The sequence below is a fragment of the Typha angustifolia genome, chromosome 4 (assembly GCF_048772165.1).
Source record: "Typha angustifolia cultivar Huaian chromosome 4, ASM4877216v1, whole genome shotgun sequence".
Classification (NCBI taxonomy): Eukaryota; Viridiplantae; Streptophyta; class Magnoliopsida; order Poales; family Typhaceae; genus Typha; species Typha angustifolia.
In genome coordinates this window covers 10,174,637-10,190,169 of record NC_133242.1, presented here as the reverse complement: position 1 = coordinate 10,190,169, position 15,533 = coordinate 10,174,637, and the positions used below count along the sequence as shown (strand labels likewise).

General features: G+C 35.8%; 1 protein-coding gene across 1 annotated transcript; it reads left to right on the top strand.

Moving 5' to 3' along the window:
• The first annotated feature begins 3,343 nt into the window (after positions 1-3,343).
• LOC140759640 (probable sulfate transporter 3.3) lies at positions 3,344-8,169 on the top strand. The gene is made up of 14 exons (XM_073096251.1): positions 3,344-3,486; positions 3,854-4,131; positions 4,213-4,261; positions 4,601-4,808; positions 5,327-5,498; positions 5,589-5,654; positions 5,905-6,018; positions 6,123-6,239; positions 6,545-6,671; positions 6,776-7,062; positions 7,149-7,339; positions 7,454-7,533; positions 7,755-7,831; positions 7,924-8,169. The coding sequence occupies exons 2-14, from the start codon at positions 3,877-3,879 to the stop codon at positions 8,068-8,070; spliced, it is 1,890 nt and encodes a 629-aa protein (XP_072952352.1). The 5' UTR covers positions 3,344-3,486; positions 3,854-3,876; the 3' UTR covers positions 8,071-8,169.
• The last annotated feature ends 7,364 nt before the right edge of the window (positions 8,170-15,533 follow it).

The window sequence follows — 15,533 nt, the reverse complement described above, 5'->3', positions numbered from 1 at the left end:
TCAAGACCAACAAGGCAACAAAGCTCCTCTCGAGTTATTTCCAAGGTGGGTCGACGCGGCATGGTGTAGCTCACTGTGCAAAGGCATTGGCATTTTTCATTCAGGTCGACCCCAAGTTACTCCCACCCAGGCAAGAACTATTTTCCTTGACTGTTGCCTTACCATATTGTTGGGTGAAGCGCAGGCCATCCTAACTAGTTAAAGGAGATCGACAATCTGTCTTTCAAAGTAACCATAGATTAAGCTAGGTTTTACTAGTAGATGTAACAATCACTATGCCTGCGCAATGGGCATTCTGGCCTATTGGTGGGGGAGCAGTTGGTCTCTATTTGTAACCCATCTTAGTTTATATATGGCAATGGTCTATGGACCCTCTTTCAAAAAGTTTTTAAAAAAAAAAACAATGAATCCTAGTTTATATATGGCAATCTGAGTTGGTGCATTATGACATATTTCTTTGAGAGCCTATAATTGTCTAAACCTAATTATCAAAGGGCTAAACCCTCTGTTTAGTATTTACTTGGACTCCTTAAAAACCATCAATATATATTTATAGCATGGTTAAGGATAAGTGAAATTTGAGTTTAGGCTATAGCTTGAGTTCGCCCAATGTACAGGCAACCTTGGGCTCATCTAGGGCTGTCAAAATAATCGAGCCTGCTCGAGTTCAGCTCGATAATGCTCGATCAAGCTCGGCTCGAAAATAGACTGAGCCAAGCTTGATCATTAAAGCTAAGCTCAAAATTAAATTCGAGCCGAGCTTGATCTCGAGCCGGCTCGATAAGGCTCGAATATATATATAATATAATATAATATAATATAATATGAGTAATATCAAACTAATATGAACCATCAAATTAAAAGCTTTTCACCTATTCAGAATTTTAGCTATTATTTTCTGACACAATTATCTTTATTATTTGTAATTTATATTTTGGTTGCTTGTCGTTTTCTAACTCATTTTATCTTTATTGCTTGTAATTTATATTTTGGTAATATTTATATCTTTATAATTGAATTAGATTTTATTTTAAGTTTGATTCAAGCCTAAATTAATTTAAGCTTGCTCAGGCTCGAAAATAATTCGAAATTGATAAGGCTTGAAATTACTAATTGAGCAACTCGTTTAAGCTCGTTTAAGTTCGAAATTGGCTCGAGTTCAAAAGTGGCTCGGATTGAAATTATTTCAATTCAAGCTTGATCACAAAGACAGGCTCAAAATTAATTTCAATCCAAACTTGATTAGATAAAGGCTCGATCAAGCTCGGCTCGTTTACACCCCTAAGCTCATCTAGCACTCTTCAGATGAAGAGGGCTCACAAATAGTACCTTTGAATGGATTCGTAGTATCATCCATGAAAGGAGATAGAAAAATCTAATTAAATATATTTTACCTCCTATAATTTAACTCATAAACTTTGCTTTCTGTATTACTATATCTTTCTATATTTTTAATTAAGTTGAACTATTGAACAATTTCTCATCTAAACTCAACATTGCCCATGCCTTTTAATCTAAAAACCATTACTTTTTTGGAAATCAAATCACTGTTATTTTAATTTAATTTAAAATGTATAAAAAACATAGTAATACAAAATTCATGAGAGTAAAGTAATCTCGATTCAAAGTACATATAAGTAAAACATATTTAACTCAAAATTTAATAAGTAATTGTACTCCTAAAAAACCAAAGTGTTGGAAGAATTAATCCTACATATAATATTACAAAATATCCCTATATGCAACTCTTGTGGAAGAGAAAAGAGAAGAAGTCCATTACTACTTGACCTCCTCCTGAACTACACCAAACGTCAACATGCACCTTTCATTCATGTATACTGTTCACTTGAGAAGCATAAAACCGTTTCCGTTCCCCCAAGGTGTAGTGTAACATTTCATTTTCATATTACTCGTTTACTCCTTCTTAGTCTTTATATATTGTTTATAATTTTTCTGATGAAAGAGAGCAAAGAACTCTTGAGCATACATCCACATAGTAAAATGATCCAAAATGCAACTCTTTGGATACAGGAGACTTCAAAAGAAGAGATCAACTTGAGATTGTCTTTCTATGATAATATCCACCAACCACCATGTCTCTAAATTTTTCAATTAGTTGTTTCAATTATAGTGATTGTCACCTTATAATAAAAAAAAAAGAGGGACACACATTCAATTTTGCAATTTCAAACCAATCTGAGACCACTCTACCTTCCTTCCTGGAGTTTGATAGTGATCTTTAGGAGAATATAAATATTTGTATGATGTTTTATGGTTCAGTTGGTTGATTTTATGCTTATATTAAAGATGCAAACTTTATCAACCTTCTTCTAAACACCATTGTGTGAATCCCAGGTTTTACTCCTCCTTTACTGTAAAGATTTTTAGCCTCTGAGATGATGTGCTTGAAGAATATATGTTGTCTGAGTTCTAACTCAGTAGTGAGGGCTGGCCCCATCTCCAGATCCAGAGCCTACCAATCATCAGAAAATACCAAACCTCAAAGAGTTCGGCAAATGATTCAATAAGAATCATTAATTTCTCTATCAGAAATCTATATTTTAAGATTAAATAATACTATATAGAATTAATTAAAATTATTGGTCATATTAGCTAATTTGTATGAGTAAATTAGCTATATTTTTATTTAAACACCATCACTTTTTGTTTGGAAAATCGTATAAGGTAGTTTTTGTTTTCAAATATGTGATTAAAATAGAATTCAATTTGTAAATATGAAAAAAGAAATTAAAAATAAAACTATACAATCTTTGCTTTCTCATGTTTAAACTTAAATTTTCAAATTTAAATCATTTGTATTTAAATTTTGAGTTGAATTTATTCTGCGCACATTCTAACATTATTAAGGAAAAGATTATAAAAATTAATCTCCCCCCTCCCCTACCACCCATTGACCGACTGAGAAACTCTAACACGGTTCAAGACATATCGCTAGGTTCTCGTATTTAGCACGTCACTGCTGCACTCCGGACAACAAGAACCAGTTCGCTTCCGAGCAAACGACGACAAGTGTTTCCCCCTCCTCTGCTCCCTCTCTCTCTCTCTTCTATGACTCTCTCTCTCTTCCATTATCTCTCTCTCTCTTCTCATCTTTATCTGCTCTCTCTCTCCTCTCTCGTCTCTCCTCTCTCCTCTCTCCTCCGAGATGCGACACTCGAGCCAGACTACTCCAGTCGTTTCGACCGCCCCACCAAAATATACCACCCATCTGCTGCCCCCCTCTTGTCCCCACTGGGATCCTCTTTTCCTAAAGCAAGTTTGATCGAATCCCCATCCCTGATCTCCTCTTATCCTTCGAACTCGCACTGCGTTATGTTGGTATCTATCTATGGTGATATAACTCCCATGGCACACCACACAATGCAGTCCAATTCAATGACTCCAACTACACCTCCTTTCCTCTCCCCACTCAAGAGGAAAAAAGTCTCAAGGCATCTAATAAGGTGAAGAAAACAACATCTCTAGGTGAGCCTGTCTTATTCTTTGGCATGAGTTTCTATATTTTACTAATTATATTATTAGTCTATTAGAGACGCACGTAAAAGAACATGTTCAAATGACTATATTTATGTCATTAATTCATTACCTAGATTATCTAACCATTACCCCTCCCCCTTTCCTTTTGTGGGCCTGTTTGATTCCCACCCCCCTCGCATCTACTTTTAGTCACATCTCTTTCCCCTCCCACCACCTTTCTACTCCTTTGCTTCTCCTCCTTTTCTTTTCGTTTGCTCTTGTTCTTCTCGATACCACTTTTTGTTTCCTTGCGGTCCTCCTTGTGTGGACTTGCGTATATATATATATATATTGACATTGTGAGGAATGGTGGAAGGCGAAGTGGGGGAGAAGGGGTCGATGGAGACGGTGGTGCACAAGGTGTCGGCGGAGGAGCCGCAGAGCACGGTGAGCAAGATGAAGGTGAGGTTGAAGGAGACCTTCTTCCCCGACGACCCTTTCCGGTGCTTGGAAGGCCAGCCTATGAAGAAGAAGTGGATTCTAGTTGCCAAGTACCTCTTCCCAATCCTAGAATGGGCACCGAACTACTCACTCTCGCTCTTCAAATCCGACCTCATCGCCGGACTCACCATCGCCAGTTTGGCCATCCCTCAGGTACGTACTGCCTTTCTCATCCATTCATTAGTTAAATTAAGCATTTGTGTGATTTCTATAGATGTGAATGTTTCATTGCAGGGTATTAGCTACGCCAAGCTCGCTGATCTCCCTCCCATCATAGGCCTCTGTAAGCATCTATATCTATAAATCTATGTGACGTTTTGACTGGTGTAATAAAATAAACTCTTAAAACGAGGATAGAAGATTAATATACAGTGTAACTTACTCTGTGTAAGTTTGACCAATGTTTTAAGTATTAATAAAGCTAAGTAATGATTGATTCACGGATGGTTCCTTGTGCACAGACCAAACACAAAAAGAAAAGAAGGGCCCACATATTGTCTTTTTGATAATTATTGGTCCTTGTGAAGTGAGTAAGCGTTAGATGGCAGATTAAAGTTTAAAACTTTTGGTCAAATAATGTGAGACTAATTAGTGGATATATGTCCAAAATGAATGATGGTAGATTCCAGCTTTGTGCCACCACTGGTGTACTCGGTACTGGGGAGCTCGAGGGATCTCGCGGTGGGTCCGGTCTCCATCGCCTCGCTCTTGATGGGTTCGATGCTGCGGCAAGTGGCGGATCCCAACGCAGAGCCCCTCTTCTTCCTGCAGCTGGCGTTTACTGCCACCTTCTTCGCCGGACTTTTCCAAGCTTCTCTTGGCATACTCAGGTGAGTTAATTATTTTCTTTTTCTCTTCCTTTCTTTTTATAATATCTTAAGTCTTTCTCTGGTTTTGTTTATATTTCTCATTCGGTTAGAAATTTAAATATTAAATTATGTGTGTTTAGAAACTGTCAGTAAATATAACATGAAATTTTAAATTTATATATAAGTTGGTGATCCTTTCACTATTTATATTTGAAAGTTGCTGACTAAGCACTTCAAAACACAAAATTTTGTATTTAAAATTTAAAATATATTAGATAAGTAAAGTAAATATTTGGTAGGGCTAGTTTGGTCAGTGCAATGATGGGAAATTTTTAAATAACGCCCTATATTTAATGATTTTATGATTAATACTTTCCAGTTCTCTCTTTTGCCTATTATTTTCATATCACGTATCAAGGACAGTTGTTAATATAAAAATTATAAGCAAAAAAAAAGGAGTCTGATTACAAATAACATTTACCTACAGTAATAACTGTCCAATATAAATTTCTACTTACTGATTTGAATCTCTTAATTAGATTGGGATTCATCATAGATTTCCTTTCCAAAGCAACCCTCGTCGGTTTCATGGCCGGAGCTGCCATTATAGTCTCTCTCCAGCAGCTCAAGAACCTCTTCGGGATCGTTCATTTCACCAACCAGATGGGTCTTGTCCCTGTCATGAGCTCTATATTCCATAAGACCGACGAGGTTAATTAATAAGCCTCCTTATTCCCCATTCTTTATTTAAGTTATTGTTGGGTTCACTGTAATAAGCTTGTGGTTTAACAATCCATGCAGTGGTCATGGCAGACGGTGTTGATGGGGATTTGCTTCCTGGTGTTCTTGTTGTTGGCGAGACACATCGTATGCTCTCTTAATTACCCTTCTTACCCATAATTTTTCTTAGTTTATTTGCATAAATTTCCAAAGAAGAGGTCATTATGCTGCTCATACTAATGATGGTCGTGTTGTTTCTTATATCTAGAAACCCAAACTTATTGAGAGAAAGATCGATATAGGAGAGAGGATTCTTAAACTAAATGAAAGCATGAATACCATGAGTATTTGTTATACTCATTTAGTTGCACAACTTATTATGTATGTTTTGGTGCAGACAATGAGAAGGCCAAAACTTTTCTGGGTATCAGCTGGAGCACCATTAGCATCTGTTATACTCTCCACACTTATTGTTTTCATCTTCAAAGCAGAGAACCATGGCATCAGTACTGTTAGTGTCACATTTGAATGATTTTTTTACTTGTAAGCTTCAATTCTTTCTTTGCGCGAACTGATTAATCTTTATTATTGCAATTTGCATTTCTTATTTTGCAGATTGGCCAGTTGAAACGCGGATTAAATCGCCCCTCATGGGACAAGTTACTATTTGATGCTACCTATTTACGCGTTGTTATAAAAACTGGACTTGTTACCGGAATTATCTCCCTTACTGTAAGTTCCTGAGCATCTTAATCATGCACATATATATATATATACCCGATGATCGCAAATTTATCTATTCATCTCTTTTCTTAGAACTGATGAATAAATGACTGATAGAACACTGATCTTTTATCCAAGAAAATTTTCTACTTATACTCAAACTTTCAATATTCATGAAACCATCTAACTAAGGAATTTACTGAAACTATAGAAAGACCTCTGCACTGTCTAGTTATGGAACCATGTAACTATTTTAATCTTATAGATTGATTAGAATTAGCAGAGCTTTAGCTATCTTATATTTCTTTCTATAGGAAGGAGTGGCAGTTGGGAGAACTTTTGCTTCACTCAAGGACTACCAAGTGGATGGGAATAAGGAAATGATGGCCATAGGTTTGATGAACATTGTGGGTTCCTGCACCTCATGTTATATTACCACAGGTATCTAAAACAATTCTTCAGCCTATAGTTGTAAAGAACAATTCTTGGATGCCCTTTAAATTAATAATAACAAACACTTACAAAGAACTTCTTTGAAATCATAGGAGCTTTCTCCCGTTCTGCGGTGAATCACAACGCTGGATGCAAGACTGCAATGTCTAACATAGTAATGGCAATGACAGTGATGGTAGCATTGCTCCTCCTTATGCCACTGTTTGTTTACACGCCCAATGTTGTGCTCGGAGCTATCATAATTGCTGCGGTTGCTGGGCTCATCGATATCCCTGCGGCGTACCACATATGGAAGATGGATAAGATGGATTTTCTTGTCTGCTTATGTGCATTTCTTGGTGTCATTTTTATCTCTGTCGAAGATGGACTGGCGATTGCGGTAATGGCATTTTATCTGATTACTTGCTTCACATTACTTTCACTCTCTTAGCTATGTGATGACTGATAGCTCTCTGAGTTATGTAGGTCTGCATATCAATATTCAGGATACTTCTTCAGACTACAAGGCCTAAGATGGTACTCTTAGGGAATATTCACGGTACTGATATCTACCGGAACGTTCATCAGTACAAAGAGGCTCAAAGGATTCCAGGGTTCCTCATCTTAGCAATGGAAGCTCCTATTAACTTTGCAAATACTACCTACCTCAATGAAAGGTATTCTTCAAATATACTCTTGGTAATCTATAAAGAAGAGCACAACTAGAATTTCTCTTCAAGTTAGTATATAAATTCGTAAAAAAAAGTTTATTGATAGTGATATTGTTGTAGGATTAGGAGATGGATAGAAGAAGAAAAGGTTGCAGAGCATAAGCAAACAACCCTCCAATATGTAATCTTGGACTTATCTGGTAGGTTGTTTCTTTTGAGTTTCATTTATAATTCCTTTGATGTTACATATACATATACCTTGATTACATATCAGTCCTGTTTAAAAAGGAAGAGCAAACAATGCTTAAGAAATTAGTTATTTCGCAAAGATACTGCAATAAATGCATAGAAAAACAATTGTAGAAGATCATCACATTGGAAACTAATGGCTTAATCTTATGATTTGGAAATAAAATTTCAGGTGTAGCTTCTGTTGATACAAGTGGAGTTGCTTTTCTGATTGACCTAAGAAAAACAATGGAGAAACGCGGTCTCGAGGTATTATGATCGAAATATTTTTTGACTCATCAATCAAAAGGCTTAAATTTACTATCTGTGACTTTGTTCCTTTTTTTTTTTTTCTTTTGCAGCTTATATTTGTTAATCCTGTTGGAGAAGTGATGGAGAAGTTACAAAGAGCTAATGAGATTCATAATTTCTTTGGGATTGATTCCCTTTACCTAACTGTTGGAGAGGCTGTAATTTCACTTTCTTCTTTAGTTAAGTTGTCTCCATAAACTGGGTCATCCCAAAAGCTCATCTTTATATCAATTTGTTCATGTATTAGTGAATGCTAATACTACTTTCCTACCCAATAACTAGAAATTATGCTTCAAGTGCAAGTTGTACATATTTTTGTTTGATTTTTGAGAACAATCCATTATGCACATCAATAGGCTCCTCTGGAGAGACCATTTGGGCCTTCTGATCTATCTGAGTTTATAGGATCATCCTGTTATTAAATAATTAAATTGTATTTAAGTTGACCTGACTAATTGTATTCATCATGATAGGAAAAATATTGAGTAGTAATTTTACATTCCAATAATTAGAAATTTTATTAAATGTCATCTTAATGTATTAAATATATTTACATTATTTATTTTTAGGTTTCATTTTGGAAGTGATCTATTTATCCTATTCTCCCTTTTAGGTTTATATGTGTCGCTTAACTCCCTTTTAGGTTTAATTTATATGCAACCATTAAGTTTTCAATCCAAAACTCATAGTGAAGATAAATATCCTTTAAATTATCAAGTATGTGACTATTTTACCCTATATATATATATTGTAACGTCTAAAATTGTAAAAGTAGAAAAGATAGTGGCTGAACTAGCAAAAAAACAAAAAAAAAATTGATAAAAAATAATAATGTTTAATTATTTGTTATAAAATAAAAAGTGTAATTTGATTTTTTTTTTCAAAGTAAATTTATTATTTGTAAATAGTTGTATTAAAGTATATAATTATAAGAGCTAAATATATTTTATTATCATATACTTATACTCAAAATTACTTTAGCTCGTATTTTAAAAAGTCTCAGATCAGTCTCTATACTTATGACTAAAATAGGATCGTTCATTTTTTTATTATATTTAACTAAGCGTCATGACTATTTTAATCATTTAGCAGTATTATCTCAAAAGCATGTTGATGTGAAACAAATAGATCGTTAGGATTCTAGGAACGATGATAGTGAAAGAAAGAAAAAAAGAATCGAGTTTCACACCTCCATTCTCAATTAGGGTTTCACACCCAAAAGTCACATTGGAGATCTCAAAAAAATTTCATTTCTTCATTAACCCTGATTGAGAAAACAGTTGGCATATTTATAGACCTTACAAATGACAATAAGCAAATAACACTCTAAACAATTGCGAAAAAGCAAATATAATCCTAAACACCATAAATAGTAAATGTATAATAAAAATACTTGACTTAAGACTAATTTTCTAAAAGAGGAACTGCACTGATACATACGCCTGTGTAATATATCAGTGATGTCTGCATCATACTCTCCGAGTGGGAGAGAACTCGACTCTATCGAGTATATCCCCTATAGCCTTCAGGTTGCTCCAGTCTCACAGTTTCCTGGCACCCCAAGTTACTTTGATTAAGCCAAATATCATTAGATTCAGGGATAGGTTTCACACCTCCGCCCTCAAGCAAGGGTTTCACATCCAAGTTTTTCTAATGATATAACTTATCCTTAGTGACTTCGAGCAGTGGACTGAGACTTTTCTCATACTTCTCTAGTCGATCAGGCTCTTACTGTTCTCAGTCAAACCAAGTATCATCATGCTTAGGGATAGGTTTCACACCTTCACCTTCAAGTTAGGGTTTCACACCCAAATCTTCATGATGCCAAGGCTTGTCCTCAGTTTCAGAAATGACATCGATCATGGGGACAAGAGAAGAAGTCAATGGGGACGTGACAGTGAAAGATATGGGTTGGCGGCTACAAGCAAGCGACGGTAGGCGGCGGAGCTCAAAGAAGATGGCGTTGGCAATGGTGGAGAGTGGGGTTGGCGATGTTGGCGTTAGTGGAGAGCGACACTGGCGATGACGGCATCAGTGGAGAGCACTACTGGCGGTGACAACGCCGATGGAGAAGTTGCTGGCTATGAGGAGTCTAGTGAAGGAAGGAATTTGGGAATTGGGCTAGGGCTCAGTGTGAGGTGAGAGGAGGTTGGGGATGAAGATGGCTAACGGGTTGAGATGATGATGACTAACGGGTTGAGGGGTTAGATTAATAGGTTTTTGGTTTTTGGATTAATGGGTTTTAGGTTTAATGAGGTTGGGTTGGAAGTATTTGGGTTAATAGGTGTGAGTGAGTTTGGGTTGGGTGGCTAATGGGTTTGGGCTTGGAGCTGATTTCAATAGGTTGGTTTTAATTTAGGGAGGGAAAATTTCAAAAATTGGGAATATTGGAGGGAGAAGAAAAGAAAAATAAAAAGGATAGTTTGGTAGAGGTTTAGGAAAGGTGGGATTTGTTGGAATGTTGAGAAGAAAAAGGAAATTTGGTAGGAAGTTTAGGGAAAGAAAGAATTTATTGGAATTCTAACAAAAATTAAAAGCCAAAAATGAAAATTTCGCGAATTGGGAATATTGGAGGGAGAAGAAAAGAAAAGAAAAAAGGTAGTTTGGTAGAGGTTTAGGAAATGTGGGATTTGTTGGGATGTTGAAAAGAAAAAAGAAATTTGGTAGGAAGTTTAGGGAAAAAAGGAATTTGTTGGGATTCTAACCTAAGAGCCAAAAATGGAAATTTTGAAAATTTCAAAATATTGAAAATTTGATGTTTTTTTTTTGCTCACCTATGATAAGGAAAAAGATTGATTACCTAATTTAGGTGATAATGGACTATTGGATGATGCACAAACACTCCACGTTTGGTTGGATTTTGCTTCACAATTCTGGAATGATGATTGATTCTTCTCGTTCCTCTACAACGGCGATCTTCTCATGCGATAATGATTTGACATTTGTGATGCAAGTGTCAAATGAAGGACAAATGTAGAGCGACATAGAACTTGGAAGGCGGGCCATCTATATATAGTGGAATTGGTGATAAAAGTTGAGAAAGATGAGTAGCACGAAAAAATTAATGGGCGATGGAGACAGAAAATATGGTTTGGAGAAAATTTGAACGTAAAAAACCATTGCTCTGATTCCAAAATAATGCAAAACATGATAGAGAAAAATGAAAGAAGAAAATAAGAAGGGAAGGAACGGGGTTTCACACCTGTTTCACACCAAAATTCTCCAGAGAATAAAATCACATAAACTTTCATTAACCTTCAAAAAAAATATAACGGGTTTATATATAGACTTATAATGGAATTAAGCAAAAAACACCCTACATATGAAATAAACAAAAGACACCCTAAATAAATTAAAATCAGAATCAAATCCCTATAGGAGAGATCATCAACTGTCGGCGCCTCCTACGCTGGTACACACGCCATCGGGTCTTATCAGTGATGTCCGCATCACATGCATGTTTTGTCTAACAGACACGATGGGATGTTTTGGTTATTGTGGTGCCGTTCAGTTAAGTTTAATAGAAAAACTAATAATAACACTTTAATCATAAGTATATAAAGATGTTTTGAAATACGGAAAGGATAAAATAATTTTAGTTATAAGTATAACGTGGTAAAATATATTTAATTCTAATTATAAAAAAGTTAAGTGGCATAAATGTAAGTTTAGAGAGAGTGAATTTTAGGGCAACAATGGAGTTTAAATTGTATTTTCTGTTTTTTAAAATCTTGTAGACAAGGGAGTACTCAAAACAAAATATAATTTTAACTAGACAGTGCAATAATATGGGAAAGCTCCAATTTTCTATGCTAAGTTATCAAAACCATCTTATCCTATGGAAAGATGGATAATAATAATAATAAGAGAATCAAATATCTACTGCATCATTCTTTGTGTGAAAAAAGAAACTCATTCTTTATATAAAAATAATTCCTTTGAAATCTTCTTGCCTTTTCTAATTGTTTTTGCCTGGTCCTTTCTAAATTTTCTGGCCAAGAAGAATAGAGAATGCCGAAAATTACATATAATACCTTTCATTAATTTCCACAACACCAATCAAGCAATCAGAATTTATAAATTGAACTTCCTACTTTCTTGAGAATAGTCATATAATGAAATAAAACACTGCTATTAGTTTGTCAAATGGAAACATTCTGCGTAATAGCCACTTAATTGCTAAACTGTTCATATGGTCATATAAGACAGATTTAATAACACTAAATCTAACCTCATATCCACCTAAGGTTGTCAAGTCCTAATAGCTTGTGATAGAAGTTGGATTCGATTTCCTTTATAGATATGTTTGAGTTGATATTTAATTAAAAATATGGGATAATTCCTTTTCCACCTTCTGAACTATCACTTATTTTTATAATGATTCTCTAAACTTTTTTTTTGGGTACACAATGAGCCTATAAATATTAGAAATATCTCACTTAATTCCTTCAATTAAAATTTTGTTACTCATTTTTGTCAAAAAAATGTCATGTGGTAATCACGTGACAAATACATGACAATTTTACTCCTTATACATGTGCAAGTCACATGCAAGTCATGAGAAAATTTTAGGTGGATGAAAATACCCCTTCTCATCCTCTCCTTCAATAGCTACAATCACCTATTCTTACCTAGCCCACCACCATAGCTGCAACCTCCACGGAGTTGACCACCGTCACCTTCTCCGCAGCCCACCGTTAGTTGGGAGCAACATGCTTGAGCTCAGATCCACCGTGCTCCGATAGCCTCAAGATCATGAGCAAGATCTGCATCCTCTTCGACTTCAACTTTGTTGAGAAACCCACTGGAGTTGGATCTTGGATTGGCGCAGCATCGACAGTTACGTCGCCGCCTTCGACCACTACGGTCAATAAAGGCGAGACTGATCTGCCCATTGCTCTAAGACCTGATAGCCATTGTTGGTGAGGCCGTGAAGGCCAACATCACCACCCTGGGCCCCTCATCCTCCTCAATGAGTAGCTCCTTAGCCACTTTTGTATCCACTACGGCAGTCGCATCGTCATCGACGAGCTAGAAAAGAACATGTATCTCCTCCCCGTCCATATTGAACCCTCAAGATGACCCTCCACTGATTTAGGAACACCTCCTCGAGCTCCATCTAATACAAGCTTGCCTACATTGAGGCTAAGGGCCGCATCCGGAGAGGCCACAAGATCTTGTAGATTGCCTTGGGGAGCGACTTCAAATGCAACAATGGGTTGATCGATGTGGGCCGGTGGTGATGGCGATCAGCACGACGAGTGGATGGAGTTGGGGAGGTGTTATCGTCGGTGGACATAAGGGTGGAAGGAGTCGCAAGTTGTTGTTGGTAGTGGCGATAGGAAGTTGAATGTGTTGAGTCTGGTGGGTTTGGGTGACGAAAGGGAGGAGGCATCTCGAAACCATTAAGAGAGGAGATGAGACTGTTTTAGGTGGGCTGGTGGCGGCAATGACTAGCACGACGAGTGGGCAAACAGAGAGGAAAGGAAGAGAAATGGAGAGACACAAGGGCAATATAAGAATTTAAAGAAATATATTTAATATTAACTAAGCCACTTAACTATCTTGTCATTATAAGTGAAGGAACAATTTGGTCAATTCACCAATTTCATCAATGACATCAGGGTGGTGAGGTATTTCTTATAGTTTAGGGGGTTATTATATGTCAAAAAAAGTTTAGGAGGTTATAATGTGAAAAGATGTGATAGTTCACGTGGTGAAAAAAGAATTATTCCTAAATTTTTTTATTGGAGCACTATATGCACATAGTAGGAAGGGCTAGTATTTTTGTCTGATTTATGATTAACCTACGAACCCATGATCTATAAAGAAAAGAGTATTATTTTTTTCTATCTCATAAGAATTTAAAAAGACAAGGTTAAAATGTTCATCAAGTTTTTCTTAGAGTTTTGTTTTACATATTACCAATGAGTTTTTTAAATATCTTAATTGCAACTAAAATCTTTTGACTCTTTTTAGAATTGCTAGGCTAGTTAATTTTTAAGAGAATACTCATAGAAAATTCCTAAAATATATTTGTTAAAATTAGCAAATATATATGAATGACTAAAAGTACTTTTCTTATTAGTGTTTTAAAAAGTGTCACTAGTAGTTGCCTTAGCAAGTGGGTCACTAATTGCCATAATAAAAAAAAATGGAGCCACCTCTCGGTGTGCGGGTTGCTAGGGCGGTCTTGGTAGGCCACCAAATCGCGTGATGGGTCGGGCAACCCGCTATAGCATTGAGGCGGATCAACCTACCTTAATGTTGGAGCGGGTTAGAGTCTTAATGGTCATATCTACTAATAAGTGAGAGAAACTAATCATTTAAAAAATTCATTGTTCTCCTCTCTCATGCATTCTCTAGATTTGCGATGATAACCCTCTGTTATGCAGTATGCTAGAGGAATTAATTAATTAATTACTAATTAGTTTGTGAAATGTAGTTTGTTCATTACTTGCTAATTAGTTTGTAAATTATCCAATGACCCCAATTTTGTTTTCTTTCACTGTCTTGAACTTTGAAATGTAGATTTCTTCCACTGGCCTGATTTGCTAATTAAATTACTGTTAATAGTTATGTTGTGAACTTGTTACTATACATTTTTCTTTATGAAGTTTAGAGTATAAAATACTTATGACTAATTTTCTCTTGAAAAAAAAAAACTATTCCTTTCTTGTACTATGATATCAAATAATACTAGTTATAATACAACTCGGTTCATATTGGCTCCACTCGCAATATTGGGTTCATTGAGATGAGCCTATTTATCTAGTTGATTTTTATTTGAAGATATAAAATGATTTTTGTCGGGGCACGTTCGAACGCAGGGACCATGTTCGAACGGGCCATGTGAACGCTTGCACATGTTCATAAAAAATGAACACAAATTGTGCATTTGAACGGACTCGGGCCGTTTGAACGCCTGTACATGTTTACAACAACGGAAAACTGTAATTATGCGTTTGAACACAATCGGGCGCGTTCGAATGTACCGCGACAAAAATTGTTGGTTTATTAGAATTTTTTTAACTTAGTTGATGGGTCCCTAAGGTGAGCCTCTATAAATATGTGGAGGAAAATCTAATTGGAGTTTATCTGATAATTGAGACGACATTGTGCATTTATCTCATTCTTTTTTACTCTAGCCATTGACGCCCTCTCTCACCTCCTTCCTTTTACTGCCTAAGTCTTTGGTCGGCTTCCTCTAATTTCTAATCCCCCTCTTATACAACAACTTCTCCCCCTTCACACTAAGAAATTAATTTAGCATCTATCTAGCCATTGAAGGGCTATTAAACTAGGGTTTATCTGATCTTCAGCCACTGTTTGACCGATATCTCAAGATCTAGCTATCAAAATCTTACGATCTTGAATTAGTTAGAAAGCTCTTTTCAAAGGCGACAACATATCTAAAATTCAAAAAGATTCAATGGCTAAATTAACCGCAGTTTCCTTCGAAAGTCACGTTCTCATTCTAGTCCAGAACTGTTTTGTATCATATCAAGCCGGTTCATAGCAGTTTAACTTTAGAATCATTTTAAATAATATATAAAATGTCAACAAATTTTTTTATAAATCTAAATTCAATTTTAAAAATTATTAGTTAAATTTAATCGAGGGAATGATAATTATGATAGTTTGAAGAATCCAGTGAAGA

Coding starts and splice junctions, on each gene's coding strand:
- LOC140759640 (XM_073096251.1), top strand. CDS start 3,877: ATGGAGACGGTGGTGCACAAGGTGTCGGCGGAGGAGCCGCAGAGCACG. Junction 6,240..6,544: donor CCGGAATTATCTCCCTTACT/GTAAGTTCCTGA, acceptor TTCTTTCTATAG/GAAGGAGTGGCAGTTGGGAG. Junction 7,534..7,754: donor TGTAATCTTGGACTTATCTG/GTAGGTTGTTTC, acceptor ATAAAATTTCAG/GTGTAGCTTCTGTTGATACA.